Genomic DNA, 22,426 nt, shown 5'->3' on the forward strand with positions numbered 1-22,426 from the left:
TGAAAGGTTGAATAAGATAGGACAGAGGAGTGACTATGAGATTTAATAGCTCAGAAGACTGTTGGTGATCCTGACAAAAGGAATTTCATGGAATAGTGAGAAAGGAGCCAGACTAGAATGGGAAATGAGAAACCAGAGATAAAAATCTCTCTTAATGAACTTATGTCTAGTATTCCATTATTGGAACGGTAAGCTTGTAGAAGTTATTTATATCCTACTGCTCAAGGTCATCACCAAAGTCTGATTTTTCACAAAAAAAATTTGCAACCTCTGGCATAAATGGGTTAAAATATTTTGCCAACAGTCCTTTAAGTCTGTTACAAGAATAAGGGCAGTTGAAAGAAAAAATAATAATTTAATTCTGAGGATTTATATATTTTTTAAGATAGATAAACAGTAAAGTGATTTCAAATACAAATTTATGGTAGGGAAAGATTTAAAATAGAGAACATATTTCCAAACTTCCCTTCTATCCAATAATGGATTAAACTACAGTTAGAATTGAAAAGTTTCATTTGTTGACCTAAGGAAAGAGTAGTCGGAGGGGCAGGGTGAGAGGAGAGCTACAAACATATTCTAATATACATGTAATTTAAAAGTAGTAGAGAAAAATAAACTTCAACATTTTTATTCAGTGAAAAAATAAAATCTACTAAAAACACTTAAAAGTCCACATTTTTCAATGCTAATATATGTTGTTAATGCCCTAAATATGTAAATATGTAAACAAAGTTGTGATAATGCTATAAGAAAATAAACGTGATCTCGTGTTCATGATCTTGTGCATGTGACCACGTGATTTAAATCAACCTTTTCAAAATAAAAATACCAACTTAAAATTTAAACAAATGGCTAGCAGCCAGAAAATGACCAAAAATATGATTTCTTCAATTTTATAATTAAGCTGCAAAAGGAAGAAAAACAAACAAAAAAACCTCATAGAACATATTCCTTACCATCAGTTCAGGTGATATGATATCTCTTGGGCCCTGATATGGATCATCACTGGATGCAAATGAGGCAAGTATTGACAAACCATTAAAAACCTGTTGATAGTGTTCTCCAATACGCAGCAATAATTCATTATGCAATCCTTGGAAATCTTGTCTCAACAGGCTCCCCAGTTCAATTTCTGTTTCATTCTAACCCAAAGACATGTTAAAAAAATTTTTTTTCTTCATACTAATATCCTGGAAATAAGTATACTGATTTTAACATGCTATTAGTACATCAGGAGCTCTAGCCCAGATGACAGGATTTACTAACGGTATTAAGAAAAGGCATTGGAAAAGATTCTAATCTTATTCTATCCTGGTAGGTCTCCCATGGATTATATGTAATGAAGAGAAGTGATCCAACTTTATTTAGAAATAAAATATTAAAAAGCAAGTCCTAGTTTTCTCTAAGGTCTTATAATATCATCAACTCATTATTGGGGACACACAACCCTGGGAGGAAACGTAGTATAGTGGCTTATAGCAGTCTTTCTGTTCAGATTGCTTTAGTTTAAATTCTAGCTGTCATTTATCAGATATGCTGACTTGGACAAGTTACCTAATCTAACCTTACTCTGCCTTAGTTCCTTATCTATGAAACAAAACAAAAAAATAGTACCTTTGGCTGGGCGTGATGGTTCATACCTGTAATTCCAGCACTTTGGAAGGCCAAGGCAGGTGGATCACTTGCAGCCAGGAGTTGGACACCAGCCTGGCCAACATGGTGAAACCCCACCTCTACTAAAAATACAAAAATTAGCCAGGCCTGGTGGCAGACACCTGTAATCCCAGCTACTCAGGAGGCTAAGGCAGGAGAATCGCTTGAACCCAGGAGGTGGAGGTTGCAGTGAGCCGAGATCGTGCCACTGCACTCCAGCCTGGGCTACAGAGCAAAACTCCCATCACAAAAAAAAATAATAATAATTAAGAGTACCTTTATCTCATTGAGTAACTGTGAGGATTGCATGAAAAGATCCATATCAATTGTTTAGCTCAATTTCTGACATGTATTAAATACTCCATAAATACTTATTACTATCATTCTATCTCCACAATATACAGTTGAATAATACTTTCTCAAGATGAATAAATACATTTGATATTCACTAACTCTCGTGGAAAGAGATGTGCTGCTGGCATATATTATGAAACAAATTAAGTAAATTAACATCAGAGAAAACAGTAAAGTTATATGCATATTTCTCAGTTTTCCTGTTCTCATGTAGTTTCATATTCCTCAGAGATATTTTGTTAATATGACACCAAAAAAAAGAAGCACAGGTTATAATTTTAAATGTAAAAACTACCAAAAACCTGGACCAAATTGTAATCAGAATACCAAGTAACTAAAATATAGACATTATACTACATTTGAAGGTGATTGCCTCTTCCTATGGATATAATTAAGTGTGTATCATCAGTCAACTTATAACTCCAATCAACTGAAAAGTACTATAATGAAATAGGCTGAGAACCTCTCCCATGAAAGGATGCCTATCATATCCCATTATGGTGAAATGATCAAAGAAAACAAAAGGAGAATTCTATTTAATATGCTCTCAGGACAAAGATTATTTAACATAACAACATTTAAACTTACATTCTTCTAGGATAGGCTATAATTTACTCACCCTCCTTCCTAGAAGAATGTTACATCTTTCCTATAATGCTAATTTATATAAAAAAGTAAAATATATAGAAATATTCAATTACCTTCAGATAATGAAGGGCACGTTCTAATTCATCTTTGGAACAAGAACAGACCAAATGAGAAAAAATATATTTGAAGTTGTTTATTAAAATCTCTCTACGATTGACATTTAATTGTTTTCCTAAAGTTCGAATGAGAGCAGAAGCTGCAGGGCTTGCTTTGGCAGCAAGATCAGGTAGTAGAACTTGTAATGTCCTCTGAAAAAGAATGCAACAATTACCAAAAAGTACATTTGTCTGGGTGAAAAAAATACTCACATAAGCTATGTGCAAAAATATTTTTAAATGCCACACATATTTGGAGTCCACTCCATACTATAAAATATGTAATAGTAGATCATTTATACCACTATAATTTTGTACTTTATTATTCCAACACCTTAGAAGCAGAAATGATCATATTAGACTTTGAATTACCAACGGAACAAATCATAGCACCAAAGACATAAGGGCTCAAATAGCTAACTGAATTGATTAGCATTATTCAATTAGTATTAACTTTTCAGGACAGCTAACCATAAAGAACAATGACTCAAATCCACTTAAACTTAAGTTTTACAGCATAAGCAATAATCTCATATCAAAGTCAAAATCTAGAATGGAATGAACAAAATACTGAATTGCAAACCTCAAGTGAACTATATGTTGTAACTTACAGTAAGAAAACGATTAAGATCAGGAAAGTCGAAAACGTTGGCAATTTCAGACAACGTATTTAAAGCCATTTCTCTCTGGTGAGCCACATCTTGTTTTCGCATGTCAGCATTCTGGCATGGAGTATTCGGAAGTGCTGTCATCTGACTAGAGTGAAGGGATTCTACCAAAAACTAGAGCAAAAACCATTTTATTGTGAGTTTTCACACAAAGAAGAAATTTTAACTAATACTTTTTAAGCCACCATAGAGGGCAGTATCAAATAGTATTCTACATTATCTGAATTGGTCCATTCAATTTTTATAACAACCTTAATGAGGTAGACTATGTCATAATCTGCCTTTCACAGATGACATAATCAGACTTAGTTAAAAAACTTGAATATCATGCTAAGGATTATACCACAAATAAATTCAGTATTTTAGCATAACCTAACTTTTCAGCCATTAATTGAATATATTTAAAACAAAGTGTCATATAACATAATATCAAGGTGTAAAACAGTTTACTATCACTAAAAAGTCTATACACCATTATAAAATGATTTTCTTCCTCCCTCATTTATAACCTGTATCTTCAGACCAATATCCTAAAATATAAAAATGGCAAGATTTCAGTTATAGTAAATAAACTATAAACAAAATACATCGTTTTTGACAATAATTTTTTTTTTTTAAAGACAGAGTCTTGCTCTGTCACTCAGGCTGGAATGCAGAGGTGCGATCTTGGCTCACTGCAACCGCCACCTCCTGGGTTCAGGCGATTCTTCTGCCTCAGCCTCCTGAGTAGCTGGGATTACAGATGCCCGCCCCATGCCCGGTTAATTTTTGTATTTTTAGTAGACATGGGGTTTCACCATGCTAGCCAGGCTGGTCTCAAACTCCTGACCTCAGGTGATGCGCCCGCCTTGGCCTCCCAAAGTGCTGAGATTACAGGTGTGAGTCACCACGCCCGGCCTTAACAATAATTTTTTAAAGCAAGCACAATGCTTTCTTTTTAAAACCAGGCACAGTGGCTCATGACAGTAATCCCAGCACTTTCAGAGGCAGAGGTGGGAGGATCATTTGGGGCCAGGAGTTAGAGAGCAGCCTGGGCAAAATAGGGCTGCTCTCTCTAAAACACCATCTCTATAAATAAATAAATAAAAATTAGCTAGGTGTGGTGGTGCACACCTGTAGTCCCAGCTACTCAAGAGGCTAAAGTGGGAGGATCTCTAAGCCCAGGAGTTAGAGGTTTCAGTGAGTTATGATCACACCATTCCATGTCACTGTATGCTGCCTGGACAACAGAGTGAAATTTGGTCTCTAAGAAATGTTTAAAATAAAAAAGAAAATAAAACTTTTAAAAAGCAAGCAAATGGAACAGATTAGAGAACTCAGAAATAAGATGACACACCTACAACCATCCGATCTTTAACAAACCTGACAAAAACAAGCAACGGGGAAAGGACTCTCTATTTAATAAATGGTGCTGGGAGAACTGACTAGCCATATGCAGAAAATTGAAACTGGACCCCTTCCTCACACCATATACAAAAATTAACTCAAGATGGATTAAAGACTTAAATGTAAAACTCAAAACTATAAAAACTCTAGAAGAAAATCTAGGCAATACCTCAGGCTATAGGCACAGGCAAAGATTTCATCACAAAAACACCAAAAGCAATTTCAACAAAGCAAAAATTGACAAATAGGATCTATTTAAACTCAAGAGCTTCTGCACAGCAAAATAAACTATCATCACAGTGGACAGACAACCTACAGAATAGGAGAAAATGTTTGCAATCTATTCATCTGACAGAGGTCTAATATCCAGAGTCTACAAAGAACTTAAACAAATTTACAAGAAAAAAACAAAAGTGGGCAAAGGACATAAACAGACTCTTCTCCAAAGAAGACATACGTGCAGCCAGCCAACGAACATGAAAAAAAGCTCAACATCACTGATCAAAACTACAATGAGATACCATCTCACGCCAGTCAGAATGGCTATTATTAAAAAGTCAAAAAACAGATACTGGCAAGGTTTCCGAGAAAAGGGAATGCTTTTATACCGTTGGTGGGAGTCTAAATTAGTTAAACCATTGTGGAAGACAGTGTGGCAACTCCTCAAAGACCTAGAGGCAGAAATACCATTTGACCCAGCAATCCCACTACTGGGTATATACCCAAAGGAATATAAATCATTCTATAGTAAAGATACATGCACATGTAGGTTCACTGCAGCACCATTTACAATAGCAAAGTTGGCCAGGTGCAGTGGCTCATGCCTGTAATCCTAGCACTTTGGGAGGCTGAGACGGGTGGATTGCTTGAGATCAGGAGTTCAAGACCAACTTGGCCAACATGGTGAAACCTCATCTCTACTAAAAATACAAAAATTAGCCAGGCATGGTGGCAGGCACCTATAATACCAGTTACTTGGGAGGCTGAGGCAGGAGAATCACGTGAATCTGGGAGGTGAAGGTTGCAGTGAACTGAGATTGCACCATTGCACTCCAGCCTGGACAACAGAGCAATACTCCATCTCAAAAAAAAAAAAAAAAGCAAAGTCATGGAGTTAACCTAAATGCCCATCAATGACAGACTGGATGAAGAAAATGTGGTACATATACACTATGGAATACTATACAGCCATAAAAAGGAACAAGATCATGTCCTTTGCAGGGACATGAATGGAATTGGAAGCCATTATCCTCAGCAAACTAACACAGGAACAGAAAACCAAACACCACAAGTTCTCACTTATAAGTAGGAGCTGAATGATAAGAACACATGGACACATGGGGGGAACAACACACACTGGGGCCTGTCAGGGGGGTGGGGGAAGGGAGAGTATCAGAAATAATAGTTAAGGCATGCTGGGCTTATACCTAGGTGATGAGATGACCTGTGCAGCAAATCACCACGACACGTTTACCTATGTAGCAAACCTCTACATGCTGCAGTATACCCCTGAACTTAAAATATAAATCGAAGAAAAAAGAAAAGCAAGCAAAATAAAACATGTATAAATATTCTTCTTTTTTGTAACTCTTAAAAAGTACTGCTGTTGCCTATAGTCAAGACAAACGCTGACTCTTACCTGACAGATGGGTTTCTTATACTGGCTGAAAAAACTTTGCAGTTTAACACTTTTAGCTGCAACCAGAGCTCTAATTTCTGTGTATGCTGCTCCAGAGACAGATGCTGACTTGGATAACAAACAATGCAATAAGTGTAAGAGTGCAAACGGTACCAAATCTCCTTTTGCGGCCCTAAAATTAAAAACCACATACATATGAATACACAAACACACACACACACACACACACACACACACACACACACACACATATATCTCCAATATCCCAGAAACAAACGGAAATCTACAAATAAATTCATGTTGACTCACATTTTGTCTATAATATCACAAATATCATATCACCATTTTTAACAGCAAGCAAATAAAAATGGAGAATGGCCAAAATAAATAAGGAAGAACACAAATGCTGCCAAGTATACCTTCCAATATCCCCTGTTGTAAGAATCAAGGTATCCTTCAGCTCATTATTTCTTGATATTTGGGCATGTGTATATGCTTCCTTCATTCTTAAGACAAAAAGCTAGAACAATAAAATTAACTGGTTAAAGAAATTTTTAGAGCTAGGTTGACGTAAACTCAAATGTTAAAAACAAAAATTATCAACCTCCTTTATAAATCCATCTTCAGAGTCCAAGGATTCCAATATGTGCTTGATATTTCCACTAAAAGCCACTCTAACATCTTTGTCTGGATCTTCCATTAAATTTAATAAAGTTCCAAGAACTGCTTTTACATCTGTTTCATCTTCTCTAAAATCAAGATGCTTACAAAGATGATGTAGATTATCTATGAAAGCTGAAGGACAAGAGTATACAATACCTAATTTAACATATTAAATGTCAAGGTTGTACTGTAAAAATATTGTCAACAAATAATATGTCATGAAGAATCCTAAGTTCTCTTATAATGTCAATGTTTCATATTTAAGTATGTATAGCACACAGAATTTTAGGAAATTAAAATGGATACTTATAAATTAAAATTACTTTATATTTAATAAATGTCACTTTTTTTTTGATATAGGGTCTTGCTCTGTCACCCAGGCTGGAGTGCAGTGGCATGATCACGGCTCACTGCAGCATGCAGCCCTGACCTCCCAGGTTCAAGTGATCCTCCCACCTCAGCCTCCCAAGTAGCTGGGACCACAGGCATGCACCACCATGCCTGGCTAATTTTTGTATTTTTTGTAGAGATGGGGCTTCACCATGTTGCCCAAACTGGTCTCGAACACCTGAGCTCAGGCAATCCGCCTGTCTCGGCCTCCCGAAGTGCTGGTGTTAAAGGAGCGAACCACTGCACTCAGCCTGTAAATAATTTAAATCTAAAATAATTTCCAGAATTGTTATAAAATAACAAGTCTCTTTCAGATTTTGTAGACCATTATATGTTACCAAGATAAACTTAAAAACACATTGCAGGCCAGGAGTGGTGACTCATACCTGTAATCCCAACACTCTGGGAGGCCAAGGTGGGAGGATCACTTGAAGCTAGGAGTTCAAAGACCAGCCTGGGCAACAAAGTGAGATTCCTCTCTACAAAAAATTTAAAAATTAGCTGGGTGTAGTGGCACATACTATGGTCCCAGCTACTCAAGAGGCTGAGGTGGGAGGATCACTTGAGCCTGGGAGATCAAGGATGCAGACTGCAGTGAGCCATGATTGCGCCACTGCACTCCAACCTGGGTGACAGAGCAAGACCCTGTCTCTTAAAAAAAAAAAAGAAGAAAGGCCGGGCATGGTGGCTCATGCCTGTAACCCCAGCACTTTGGGGGGACAGGGTGGGTAGATTACCTGAGGTCAGGAGTTGGAGACTAGCCTGACCAACATGGTGAAACCCTGTCTCTACTAAAAATGCAAAAATTTGCCAGGCCTGGTGGCACACGCCTGTAATCCCAGCTACTCCGGAGGCTGGGGCAGGAGAATCGTCTGAACCCAGGAGGCAGAGGTTGCAGTGAGCCAAGATGGCGCCATTGTACTTCAGCCTGGGCAACAAGAGCAAAACTCCGTCTCAGGGAAAAAAAAAAGAAAAAAAGAAAAGCACATTTCTCAAGGGGATCTTAGCTTTATTGTTAACCTTACATTACAAGATTTAGGGAGTACTTTCTATTGCTTTGAAAACTTCAGAACAAGTTTCAACTTACTACCTAAACAAATGGATCTTCTAAGTATTTGTATAAATCTCATACTTCATAAAAATTTATACTCCATTACCACTGGAAAGTGGCCAAGAAGATACATTCTATAGTCCTCAGTTGGGCAAAGTAATTTAACTATTTGAAGTTCTCAAGGTCCAAGGTGGTAACAGGGGGCACATTAAGACGATCTCTGGTATCACTAAAGAAGATATAGAATATTGAATCTTACAATATTGAAACAACCATCAGGTATGCCCCATTTAGGCTGTCAAATCACAAGAGTATTCGAAAAATCCCAAAATCACCTCTCCTACCAGTTTTGTGATGCGATCTAATACCAGTTATCCCATTTATAACTAATCAATACTGAGCACTGAATCTATAAAGCATGTGACTTCCTGTAATTTTTCAAGGTTTCAGTCTAATTCTTTTACTGATTTGAAAAGCAGAGCTTAAATAGGTTTTAAAATATTAAATAAGTCATAATCACTCACCAAGTTTTACTGGACTAGGTGTTTTTTTTTTCAGTAGGAAAAGGAATGGCTTGCAGACAGAAGCTTTTAGTTGAGAAGATGAACATTCATGTTGAGAAGTGGCTTTCAAGTTCCTACAGAAGAGGTCCACATGTCCGTGTTCAGAGAAAGGTTCTGTTAAAGAACTTGTCAGATAAAACATGCCGTGAAGAGTACAGACAAGTTGACCAAGTATAGAAGCAAATTCTTTCTTGACAATGTCAGAATCATCTTTGACTTTATCTCTGGGGAAAAAAAAGAAAAAGTACTAAACTTTCTTGCCTAATTTTGTGGTCTAAATAGTCTTGCTTAATTTGGGACAAAAGTACTGGTAAAACAAAGCCTAGAAGGAAAAAATGTTAAATTCTAAAACTAAAAGCAACATTTGCTTTACATATTCAACAATAAACACAACCCTGCATATATAGCCAGACAATTATGATCTTTCCAATAGAGCGATATATTCAAATTAAAATCTTAGTACATACATAAGAATCCTGGGAACTCTGTTACAAGAATTCTGCTGCTGCAGTAAGATAAAAAATCCACTAACACAACTAGCCCGGATTACTTCATGGGAGCTCTGCAGGGCCCAGTTGTAAACTGCTGTTCTCCATTCAAGGAATATTCTTCTTGGAAACAGAGTCAGAAGAAACACACATCGTGATTGTGCCTGTGGTGCTGAAAAAATTAAGTCTATTAAACAAGATTTCTACTAATGTTAATTTTATGTATACACATATACATATATATGTAAAGTAACATTTGTGTATACATATATATAAATAAAAGTCAAGTAACACTTAAAATACATTTAATGCCTAATTTAATTAAAAGCTCCTTTTCAGAAAATAAAGCAAGTGCACTGAAAAAGGTCTATACACAACCTTACTAAATAATCAAGGAAATGCAAATTGAAAATCATACCTACCAGATAGGAAAAAGAAAAAATTTAAGATAGTTAACTCCATGACATTTTTTATTTTCTAGATAGCAAAGATTTTAAAGTCAGCTAAGTGTCAGTGAGGATGTGGAACTCATACTCTGCTAACAGGAGTGTAAACTGGTGTATCTTTGGAGAACAATACAGCAGAATAGAGGTGAAGATGTGCAAACTCTATAACCCAACAATACTACTCCTAGGTAGGTAAAAACGTTAAAATAATGCTTCTCAAACTTTAATATGGATACGAATCACCTATCTTGTTAAAATGCAGATTCTGATTCAGTAGGTCTGGGTGGAGCATTAGATTCCCCATTTCTTTCTTTCTCTCTCTTTTTTTTTAATGTGCTCTTTCAGCAGAATCAAAGACGCTCCATTTCTAACAAGTCCCTAAATGGTGGCGATGCTACTGGTCTGTGGAGCATACTTTTCAAACAGCAAGGACTTAGAATGACTAAAGAATCATTTATAAAAATATTCATTTAAATGTTGCTTGTAATTGTGAAAAATTGGAAACAACTTGATTGTCCACCAATAGGAGGTCTGATAGTGTCCATCCAAATTTGGCTACTATTTGGAAGTTTAAAAAAACTAGAGTTACCCATATCACCATGGATAAGTCTCATAAAGATAGTGTTGACCAACAAAATGTAAGCTGTAAGAAGCAAAACAATTTCTTATATTATTTATAAATAAATACATATATAGTAAAAGTAATAGAACATTCAACAGAACAATCAACACCAAATTCACAACAGTAGTAATCTCTGGGGAAAAAAATGAGGGGAATGAAATCATAGAGGGACAAAGGCTTCCATCATATCTCTAATATTTTTATTTCCTTTTTAAAAACAAATTCATGAAGAGAGGTAAGGGTAAAGAGAAACTGACTTCAAAGGGCTTTGATGTTTTTATTTCTTTTTTCTTTTTTTTGAGACAGAGTCTCACTCTGTTGCCCAGGCTGGAGTGCAGGGGTGCAATCTTGGCTCACTGAAACCTCTGCCTCCTGGGTTCAAGAGATTCTTGTATCTCAGCCTCCCTAGTAGCTGGAACTACAGGTGTGAGCCACCATGCCTGGCTAATTTTTGTATTTTTAGAAGAGATGAGGTTTTGCCATGTTGGCCAGGCTGGTCTCAAGCTCCTGACCTCAAGAGATCCGCATGCCTTGGCCTCCCAAAGTGCTGGGATTACAGGCGTGAGCCACCGTGCCTGGCCTAATGTTTCTATTTCTTAAACTGAGAAGTTGGTATAAGAATTTTTGGTATATTGTTCTTCTTTTTAAAATATTTCTCAAATACTTCCTAATTTTATTAAATGAAGATAATGATATGTAAGGACACATTGCAAATGTTTTACAAAAAGAAAGGAAATGGGATATGTGGGGCAGGCTTTTATGTGTTACTTTTTATGTATCTAACCCCCTTCTGAACTATTAAAAATGTACCTGCTCTTTTAATTATTGAAAAAAATAAATAAGTCTTAGAAGTCCTATATAGAGATGAGTTAAAACAAACCACACAAGGCCAGGCATGGTGGCTCACGCCTGTAATCCTAGCACTTTAGAAGGCTGGGGCAGGTGGATCACTTGAGGTCAGGAGTTCGAGACCAGCCTGGCTAACACGGTGAAACCCCGCCTCTACTAAAAATACAAGAATTAGCTGGGTATGGTGGTGCGCACCTGTAATCCTAGCTACTCAGGAGGCTGAGGCAGGAAAATTGCTTGAACCTGAAGACAGAGGTTGCAGCAAGCCGAGATTGCGCCACTGCACTCCAGCATGGGCGACAGAGTAAGACTCCGTCTCAAAAATAAATAAATAAATAAATAAATAAATAGATAGATAAATAAATAAAACAAACCACACACACATTCTTGTGAGCACTTACAATAGCTATCTGAAATCCTACAGCTTAATGTTAGAAGATTAGTGGCAAATGTGGTCAACTTTAAACAGCCATCATCAGAATGGGAATAAATCCATGGAAGTGAGAGCATTCCACATAAATCTTCCAGGATATGATCTTCAAATGAACTGTTTACTACAGAAGCACAAAATAAGTCATTAATTATAACTTTTCCTTAATCATATCTCTTTTAAATAAAAATAAAGACATTTGAAATACTATCATAATGATCATTTGATAAGCAGAAATTCTTAACACAGAGATCCATAAACGATGGTCTGAGGTCTGTGAACCCAAAGAAATTAAATGTGACTTTATAAAAACATGTTATCTATGCCTGTTTTAAAGAAGAATCACGGCATTCCTCAAACTCCCAAATTAAAAAACTTTGAAGTTATAAATAATTTCTATTGACTAAAGAATCAAAATATTATGCACATAAATTGGCAACTCAGAAATTATTGACAAATTTAATAGAACTGAAATCAGGAAAAAACTTCTGAGTATTCCAAACACGCACTTAGGCTTCAGGCAAAAAAGAAAGCATATTTCTATACTGATTATCTTTAAAGGTTATTCTGATCTGTTGCTAATTTGTACTCACCTTGCATATAAATCAAAGCATCATAAATTTTCACCACCTTATCAATGGTTGCCTCCAGGTCCGGTTTCTGAACAGATTCTAACAAACTTCTACAGCTCTTAAGCACTTTTGTGTAAAAATCCAATGACATCCAAGTTATCACTACAGAAGGCTTCTTCTTGGATTTATGTTGACAGTCCTTGAAAGTACGGCTGCAGTAAGTACATTTTGTTAAAAACATTGGAATTAAGATGAATTTTGTTATAGTCAAACATAAAATTGTAGTAAAGCCAAAAGAAATTGTGAGTACGAAATTTATCTATAACAATTTAAAGTAAACATGCAAATCAAGTAATATGTTATTACTATTTTAAGTTGAATCTATTTATGTCAGCTTAAATCACCCTTAGGATTTGGGAACTAAAATGACTTTGGGAGCCTGAGGTGGGAGGATCAATTGAGCCCAGGAGTTTGAGACCAGCCGGGCCAATATAGGGAAACCCATCTCTACAAAAAAAAATTTTTCTAAATTAGGGTGTGGCGGCACATGCCTATAGTCCCAGCTACATGGGAGGCTCACTTGAGCCCCGGATAGAGATCAAGGCTGTAGTGAGCCATGATCATGCCACTGTGCACCAGCCTGGGAGACAAAGTGAGACCCTGTCTTCAAAAGCCAAACACTGGGTTTTGAGTTGTACACAAATGTGTTCTGGTACTTTCTAATCATGTGTCCCCAGGAAAGTCAGTTTTGGCTTCAGACAAAAAAAAGCCTCAGTTTCTCTGAGTGTCAGTTTCTAATTTTTAAAATAGGCATAATAGCATTTACCTTACAGGACTATTGTAAATATTAACTAAGATATATACAGTGCTTAGCACCGTACCTAGCATTTGACTCAATAGAAAATAAATTTATTAACTACTTCAGTGAAAAGTTTGTGTTCTAAGGTTACATGAGTCAAGTGAATAATGAGTAAACAGTAAATCCAAGTTCATTACAGGAAACCCAACCCCAAGAAACAAGAAGTTTGTTTTACCAGTTCATGTTTTGATGAGAACAATGAACAGTACACAGAGCAGTCAGTTGTAAGACAACAGCAATTCCTTCTAACATCTCAATAACAGGATTCTTTAGGCCACTGTATTCAAGGGAAATCTGAAGGGATTCAGCTTTCTGTTTCAGTGCACTCCATAATATGCTCTTTTGGTTCATGTCCACATGTTTAATTCTATAATTATGAATACAGTAGAGAGATATTCATATGCAATATAAATTTGGTTAAAACATGAAACATATTTAGAATAAAACATACTATGTAATATCAACTATTCAAAAAATTTTTTTTTTTTTTTGTGAGACGGAGTCTCACTCTGTCTCCCAGGCTGGAGTGCAGTGGCGCCATCTCGGCTCACTGCAAGCTCCGCCTCCCGGGTTCACGCCATTCTCCTGCCTCAGCCTCCCGAGTAGCTGGGACTACAGGCGCCAACCACCACGCCTGGCTAATTTTTTGTATTTTTAGTAGAGACAGGGTTTGACCGTGTTAGCCAGGATGATCTCGATCTTCTGACCTCGTGATCCGCCCGCCTCGGCCTCCCAAAGTGCTGGGATTACAGGCGTGAGCCACCGCGCCCAGCCTGAAATTTATGCTAAGATTTAAAACAATTAAAACAATGTTCAGAAGTAACTGAAATACGGCAACTTAGCCACTTTATAAAAAATAGTTGGTTAACATTTTAAAAATTGCTAATAGATGCACAGTCTCAAAGATTTTTCACATATTAAAAAGTTAAATTAGATAAGCATATAAAAACATGCAAAGTAACTATATTTAACCATGAAATGTTTTATACTACTAACCGTCTACAATAATTATAAAAATATTTTAAGCACTCCCTTGGCTACATTTAGAAAGATGTTCTTTGTGTATTTAAATCAAAGCACTTAACTAAAGCTGATTTTTAAAAGTGAACAAAGTTTTATTTAATGGCTAAATACAAACTGAATGAAGGTCATCATACTCCTCAGTCTGTTTTGGTGCTCTTTTAGAAGGGTTTAGAGACGAGCTGAGACGACGCCTTTTGGGTGATATTCCATCACTATTACTGCTGAGGTTTTCCTGTTGAGTTTGGCATTGAATCTCCTCAATGATTTCCATACTTTCCATTTTCAAAGCTGCATAAAGTGGGCCCAACAAGTACTGAGAAAATAAAAAATAATTTCCAGAAATATTCCTTAGAAAATATATTTATATTATTCATAGGCAGCAAGAATGTATTAGATGTTAGGTGTTTTCTAGTGAAACTACTTTTAGAGTCTCATAAAGCAAAATAAACATCTAAATTGATCTATATTATTTAAGTCTATATATAGACTATGGTTCTATAGTCTTAGAAGGTTTAAACAAATCCTTCTCTCTACATCCTGTTTTTCCTCTTACCAAAATGATATAAATTTTAATTCCCTTATAAAAAATTCTGTAAGGGAATTACCAACTTTCTTCATGTAACTTTAATCCAGCAAGATTAATAAACTAAAATATTTAATCAAGTTACTGCATCTCTGATGATTTTATTGTATTACCTGACTCCCACAGTCCAAATAGAAAAAAGCGCATAATTTGGCATGATTAATCATTCATAGGTTTTCTAAAAGTGATTGATTATAACTTGTCAGACACATAATATGATTGACCAAAGCTTCTGCAATTAAGTTGGTAACTGCCCCCTTTTAATTAATAATGCAACAAATACATTTACACTTCACAGATTCTACTTAGAAACATTCTACTCCATTGGCAGTTCATTACCAACTTAATGAACAAATCCTTCTGAAATCAAAGTAAAAGTCCATAATAGTGAGCCAGACTACACTATGAAAATCATTATGTTCCAAATATAAATTACTATTAAAGATATTCTATTTTCTTATTATTACATTTTGCACATATGTATACAATTAAATGATGAACAAAATACATACTTAACTAGTAACCTGAAAAATTACTTACCTCTGCATCTACCTGAATTCCAAGCACATCCAAAAGAGCTTTACAAATATTTCTCACATAGACCTTCCTGACTTGTAAAGCAGATTCATACCCAGCTGGCACAAATTTAAGGAAATACTGCAGTAAATGGCACAAAGCTGCTTTTAGCAAATCAGACTTAAGCCGCATGAGCACACCGTCTTCAAACATGACACAGAGTTTTTCCAGCAGCATATTTAAATAGACAGGTTCAATATTTCTATAAGCTTCTGCTTCAAAGGGAAATAGTGTCTTTATCAGCTTTGATAATGGCTCTTCATAGAGTTTCAATTGGTCAGTATCCATTTCTACAAGGTGTTTTAATAATTCCAACAATGAGCTGAAAAAAGTGCTAGCTGGTTGTGCTGGTAGTCCTCCAAGCTGAAAAAGTTCTGTTAAAAAGCTAATTGCTAGGGATTTAATTTTTGGACTACCATACTCTAGCAGAACACAACCTATCTGCCAAAGTAAGAGTTCTTGCCTTCTAAAAAACACAATTGCAATAATACGAGTAAGAACCGTTAATAAAGTGACTTCAATAAATTCTAAATTTTGCATACTCATCAACTGCAAAGGAGCTGATTGTAAATATCCCATGTGTTCATCTAATTGACTTAAAAATCGGCTCATGACCACTGGCCATTCCACAGCATGACTCATCACATTTCTTCTATGGAGGTAAACCAAGTCTTCAAAAAGTTGTAATAATTCTTTTGTGAGTACCCCAAAAATAGCAGGACTCTTGCTTTTAAAAAGAAATAATAATGAACAGATGACTTCACAGATTTTCTTGTGTAACAAATGACAGGAGGGAGTTGCTGCAATCCGCAGAAGTCTCGTTATGATCCAATTACTGAATTCTTTGAAATAAACAAAAAAGATATTAAATAAACAAGTATATCCGAAGTGTTAATTCATTTGCTAAATCCTTGACGATTGACTTTTAAAGAATAAACTTCACTAACAAGAGTGTAAAACATTCCCTTCATAATGGAAACATAATAGTTTAGAACACAGGCATACCCAGTTTTATTGCACGTTGCAGATACTGCATTTGTCACAAATTGAAGGTTGTGGTAACTCTGCATCAAGCAAGTGTATCAGTGCCATTTTTCCAATAGCATGTGGTCACTTCATGTCTCTGTATCACATTTTGGTAATTCTCAAAATATTTCAAACATTTTCATTATTATCGTATCTGTTATGGTGATCTGTGATCAGTGACGTTTGATGTTACTATTGTAATTGTTTGGAGCTGTCATGAACCACACCGATATAAGGTGGCAAACTTAATGGATAAATGTATGTGTTCTGACCCACCGACCAGCAGTTCCCCATCTCTCTCCCTCTCCTTGTGTCTCCCTATTCCCTGAGACACAGTATTGAAATTAGGTTAATTAATAACCCTTACAATGGCCTCTATGTGTTCAAATGAAAGGAAGAGTCACACATCTCTCACTTCAAATCAAAAGCTAGAAATGATTAAGCCTACTGAGGAAGGCATGTTGAAAGCCAAGACAAGTTGAAAGCTAGGCCTCTTTCACCAAACAACCAACTTGTTAAAACAAAGAAAAAGTTTTTGGAAGAAATTAAAAGTACTACTCCACTGAACGCGCAATTGATGAGAAAGTGAAACAGCCTTATTGCTGGTATGGAGAAAGTTTTTGTACTCTGAATAGAAGATCAAATCGTTAAAAGATGAGGAAATTTCCAGTAGGAAAAAAAGAAGATCAAACCAGCCACAACATTCCCTTAAGCCAAAGCCTAATCCAGAGAAAGGCCCTCAACATCAAGGCAAGACACTCCACCAGCACAAATATTACAACTTGTTGAAGGATGATATAATCGTTAGCATTTTTTAGTAATAAAGTATTTTTAATTAAGGTACATACCTTGTTTTTTAGACATAATGCTATTCCACACTTAAGGTACAACGTAAACATAACTTTTATATGCACTGGGAAACCAAAAAATTCATGTGACTTACTTTATTGCAATATTCACTTTATTGTAGTGGTCTGGAACTGAACCCACAATATTTCTGAGGTATGCCTGTAACAACTTTGGAGTCAGACAGGCAAGGTCCTAGCTTTCCACTTACTAGTTGTATAAACTTTTCATTTCTCTGAACCTCTGTAATTTCATGTATAAGGAGAATAATGCTATCTATGTTATGGGTTACTGTGAGGACCAAATAAGAAAATGCACATGAAATACTCAGCACAGTTCCAAAGTAAAATAAATGTTCAATAAAGGGTAGCTATTGTCATTCTTTCAACTAAAATTTGAGTGGTGACTCTGTCTCAGGTACACAAGAATAAATCAGTCATAGTCCTGTCCTCATGAATCTCACAGTATAGTTTCTTGAGCTTTTTGACTGCAACAAAGAAATAACATTTTATATCACGACCCAGTACATATACATGCATTTTATTTAAATATTTAAAACAAAAGGTTCATTAAATAGTACTTACTCTTATTACATACAATGTACTATAATATTTTCTTTTTTTTTTCTTGAGACAGGTTCTCACTCTGTTACCCAGGCTGGAGTGCAATGGCATGGTCTTAGCTCACTGCAATCTCTGCCTCCCAGGCTAAAGCAATTAGTGTGCCTCAGCCTTCCAAGTAGCTTGTACCACAGGCATGTGCCACCATGTTCAGCTAATGTTTTTTTGTTTTGTTTTGGTTTGTTTTGGTTTGGTTTTGGTAGAGACAGGGTTTTGCCATGTTGCCTAGGCTGGTCTCGAACTCCCAAAGTGCTGGGATTACAGGCGTGAGACATCGTGCCCAGCCTATGATATTTTCTAGTTTATTTCATCTTGTTTTAAATGCTGATAATTGCCTAATTTCATAACCCACTAGTGGGTTATGACCTGTAGTTTAAAAACTACTGTAGGAAAGAATATAGACAAACCAATGATTAGAGCACAGTTTAATAGCCTCTATGATAGATGAAATGCAGAACACTTAGTACTAAGAGAGAATAAAGGAATAACCAAGCCAGTTCTAAGCAGTTAGAAGTAGTGCTCAGAAAAAAACTTCTTGGAGGACATGCTATCAAAGTTGAGTTAAAGTTTGAACAAAAAATTTTAAAATACTTTATCCATTATACAAAAAAAATGTTTATTTTGCATCTCTTTATGAAGACACCAATGAAGGGACAAAAGTAGTAGGTGCAATAAAGAATAAGCCTAGAGAAAAGCTTCAATATATAGAATTGCGGTCAGCAAACTTTTTTTAAAGGACCAGATAGTAATATTTTTGGCTTGAGTGCCCAAGTTGCCTTTGTAGTAGTCACAGACAATAAGTAAAAGAATGAGCATGGCTGTGTTCTAATAAAACTTTGTTTACAAAAACTGAAGCCAGGCACAGTAGCATGTGCCTATGGTCCCAGGTATGCAGGAGGCTGAGGCAGGAGGATCCCTTGAGTCTACCAGTTCAAGACCAGCCTGGGCAACATAGCGAGACCCTGTCTTATTTAAAAAAAAAAAAAAAAGGAAACAAAACAAAACACAAAAACTTTGTTCACAAAAACAGGCAGCCACCCTGTGGACTACAGCTTGCCAAGCTCTGATCTAGAAGAAAGAGATTACCAAAAACAGAAAAAAGAAAACTATGCCAAAGTGTTCAATGGCAAATAAACAAATTTGATTATTTCTAAGTACCTAGTATACAATACTAAAAAGAAAACAATAAGGATATGTGAAGGAAAAATAACCATTACCATTTTGCTCCTTCAATTTATAGCAAAGCTGACCCAAAAAAGTATAATCCTGTACATGTAATATTTCAGAAGAGCAGTAAAAGGAGGATTTTATAGAACAGATGGCAAGTGAATGCATGAATAACAGCACTTACCAATACAACTGCCTTTGGCCTCATGGCTTCCACTCACATTTACAAACATAAGTGGGGAGGATTTCATGATATGCTGGATGAAATCAAGCAACATCACGGAGGTTGGCTGAGAGTCAGTTTTCTTTACAAGTTCTACAGCAACTAAAACAATAAGATTCATTTTAAAGAGTCATGACAAATTAAACAATGGTCCTTTTGTTAAGAAACCAGACTGTGGGCCAGGCAAGGTGCCTCACTCCTGTAATCCCTGTACTTTGGAAGGCTGAAGTGGGCGGATCACCTGAGCCCAGGAACTCAAGACCAGCCTGGATAAGATGTCAAGATCCCGTCTCTACAAAAAAAATTTTTCTTAAAATTAGCTGGGAGTGGTAGTGTGCCTATAGTCCCAGCTACTCAGGGGGCTGAGGCTGGAGGATTCCCTTGAGCCCAGAAGTTCAAGGCAGTAGTGAGCTACGATCACACTATTGCACTCCAGCCTGGAACAAAGCAAGACTCTGTCTCTTAAAATTAAAAAAAAAAACAAAAAGTGGGGGGGGGGACCAGACTTTGGTGACCAGAATTATATCCAGCACAGCTCTCAACAACATTCAAGCTAAATTGATGGGGCTAAACACTACAGTCTTTTTTTTTTTTTTTTTGAGACACAGTCTCACTCTGTTGCCCAGGCTGGAGTGTAGTGGTGTGATCTTGGCTCACTGCAACCTGTGCCTCCGGGGTACAAGTGATTCTTCTGCCTCAGCCTCCTGAGTAGCTAGGACTACAGGTGTGTGCCACCACACCCAGCTAATTTTGGTATTTTTAGTAGAGACAGGGTTTCGTCATGTTGGCCAGGCTGGTCTCCAACTCCTGACCTCAGGTGATCCACCCACCTCGGCCTCCCAAAGTGTTGGGATTACAGGCGTGAGCCACCGTGCCCAGCCAACACTACAGTCTTATCTAATTTTAAATGTTTAAAAATCACATGCATTCCTCTACCATACATCTATTTATCAAACATGTACTTCAGGAATAATATGCCAGGCAATGCTAAAATCTAAGGATTAAAAAAAAGTTCTCACAATCCAGTGGGGCGCCAAACAAACCAACTAATAATTATAATACAATATGGTAACAGCACTAATCCAGAATAAGGAGAAACAGGTATCTGGGAGGACACTGTGAAGGAAATGATTCCTAGATGAGGAGTTGGTCAGAGAGGGGAAGGGCAAGTAGTCTAAACGGAGGGAATATGAATACGATACAAAAACACATCTTGTAAGTATTCAGTAGTCCTTTGTTATTTTTCAGCAACCCATCATTTTACTGATTGAAAAAGAAAGGATTAATGGCTAGTCTAAGTCATAAAATCTGCGCCAAATTTGGAATCCAAATTATAAACCCTGAGCCTAATGCCATTTTATATTATCCCTCCCATGTAATTTCAACAGATATGACAAATGTGACACCATCTTGCCAGGTTGGTAATATTCTGTCTATCAGATTGGCACAAACAGGCAATAATTGATTCAGTAACTCACATAATCCTATAATCTCCTATAGGCACAGGCATGAACTTACTTAAAGAGTAACTTACTTAAAGAGGTTTTTTTGGGTGGCATTTGCTATTAGTCTACCACTGGCATAACAGCTAACCAAAATAGGGTCCACGTGATTGGTACTGGACAAATATTTTTACATATAATATCCAATATTAAAGAACTCATAGCAAGCAGTAGAAAATCTAGATAACAAACAGGAAAAGAGAATTATTTTAAAAGCCTAATTCAAATTTCGTAACAAGCAATAAGCAATACTGATTAACAAATAACTTGCTTGAAAATAGTAACTATCATAAATACTCTATATCTAAAACTACATGGAGAAAATGCTACTATAATTTATACATGGAAAAGAAAAGTCTAATTTATAAAGTTTATATAAGAAATAATCGGTTTCTTACCAACATTTACATCTGTAAGTATCCGGTCAATGAATTGACACAGAATTTGTCTTGGCTTCTGTACAACTGTATTATATTCCTCTGGTGTGGCACTAAAATACAAATTAAAAGCTTTTAATCCTTAAAGTGACTCAGTTTCATTTGCAAAAAAAATTTATCTAAAGTAGAACTCATCAAATGTGTTCAGTGTCAATGTTGATATTCACAGTATTCTTCTGTTTAAAAATTGGAAAGAAAATCTGAATATGTTACCAACTTACAAGAAAAAAAGAATATGCTAAGTAATACTAAAGAGATCCAATCAGCAAAGCCTAGACCTGAACTTCTCAATATGGTGGCCACTAGCTACAAGTAACTAGGGAGAACTTGAAATGTGATTAATACAAATTGAAATGTGCTACTGATGGCAGTGGCAGCCCAGTTGGAGCGGTGAGGAAGGTGGTGCTAGGGCTGCTCTCTCCAGGGCGCTAGTGGGCAGAAGCCCCGCCCCCTTCTGAGGCGCAAGACAGGTGGAAGCCCCGCCCCCTTCCGAGTTGCAGGGTCGGGAGCCCAGCCATCCTGGGTGCAGCTGCAGCCGCCCAACCATGGCTGCAAACCCAGGCATCCCTGCCCTCTCCAGGGCCGGGAAGGCCCCCTGCCCTCACAGACTTGGAAATGCCTGCTCCCGCTGCCTGGCCTCTCCCCGCTCCCGGCACCCACACCAATTTCGGAGCAAAGTTGTGGGGGAGCCCAGGTGTTGTCACGACCAGGCCGCGTGTGCATGTGCTCAGGACGGCACTGACACACCAGCCCCCTGCTGCCTCATCTCCCTCTGGACTTTGGGCAGGCCAAGCGGTAGGCTGAGGGCAGCTCAATATGGGCCTGCAGGCGCCCCTCGGCACGAACAGCCTGGGTGTAGTGGGTGGCAGGTTGATGGCAGCAGGAAGTAGACAGGCTCCTGGGAGGAAAGGGGTGGGTCCCCAGTGAAGACCCACCTTCAAGCCAGGAACAGCTTGAAGCCTGGAAGCCTGGCTGCCAGTTACACGGACCACAGCGAGAACTTAGGGTGCTTTTTCCAGGCCCACCCATGACTGCCTATGGACCAAT

The 22,426-nt window shown here is 37.1% G+C and overlaps 1 protein-coding gene across 3 annotated transcripts in view; it reads right to left on the reverse strand.

The window, feature by feature from the left end:
• The window catches only part of ATR (ATR serine/threonine kinase), a 129,784-nt gene that overhangs the window by 97,631 nt on the left and 9,727 nt on the right, over positions 1 to 22,426 (reverse strand). For 2 of the 3 annotated variants that reach the window (XM_063602589.1, XM_003826518.4), the window contains exons 2-16: positions 21,341 to 21,432; positions 19,402 to 19,542; positions 15,523 to 16,400; positions 14,534 to 14,712; positions 13,552 to 13,743; positions 12,539 to 12,729; positions 11,917 to 12,069; positions 9,578 to 9,770; positions 9,072 to 9,334; positions 7,048 to 7,238; positions 6,863 to 6,963; positions 6,444 to 6,615; positions 3,362 to 3,532; positions 2,709 to 2,903; positions 957 to 1,142 (exon numbers count right to left, since the gene is read on the reverse strand). In XM_063602589.1, the coding sequence (XP_063458659.1) occupies positions 957 to 1,142; positions 2,709 to 2,903; positions 3,362 to 3,532; positions 6,444 to 6,615; positions 6,863 to 6,963; positions 7,048 to 7,238; positions 9,072 to 9,334; positions 9,578 to 9,770; positions 11,917 to 12,069; positions 12,539 to 12,729; positions 13,552 to 13,743; positions 14,534 to 14,712; positions 15,523 to 16,400; positions 19,402 to 19,542; positions 21,341 to 21,432 (3,298 nt within the window). The remainder of the gene's footprint in view (positions 1 to 956; positions 1,143 to 2,708; positions 2,904 to 3,361; positions 3,533 to 6,443; positions 6,616 to 6,862; positions 6,964 to 7,047; positions 7,239 to 9,071; positions 9,335 to 9,577; positions 9,771 to 11,916; positions 12,070 to 12,538; positions 12,730 to 13,551; positions 13,744 to 14,533; positions 14,713 to 15,522; positions 16,401 to 19,401; positions 19,543 to 21,340; positions 21,433 to 22,426) is intronic. The other variant, XM_055110577.2, reaches the window with a different exon arrangement.

Source organism: Pan paniscus, chromosome 2 (genome assembly GCF_029289425.2).
Source record: "Pan paniscus chromosome 2, NHGRI_mPanPan1-v2.0_pri, whole genome shotgun sequence".
NCBI lineage: Eukaryota > Metazoa > Chordata > Mammalia > Primates > Hominidae > Pan > Pan paniscus.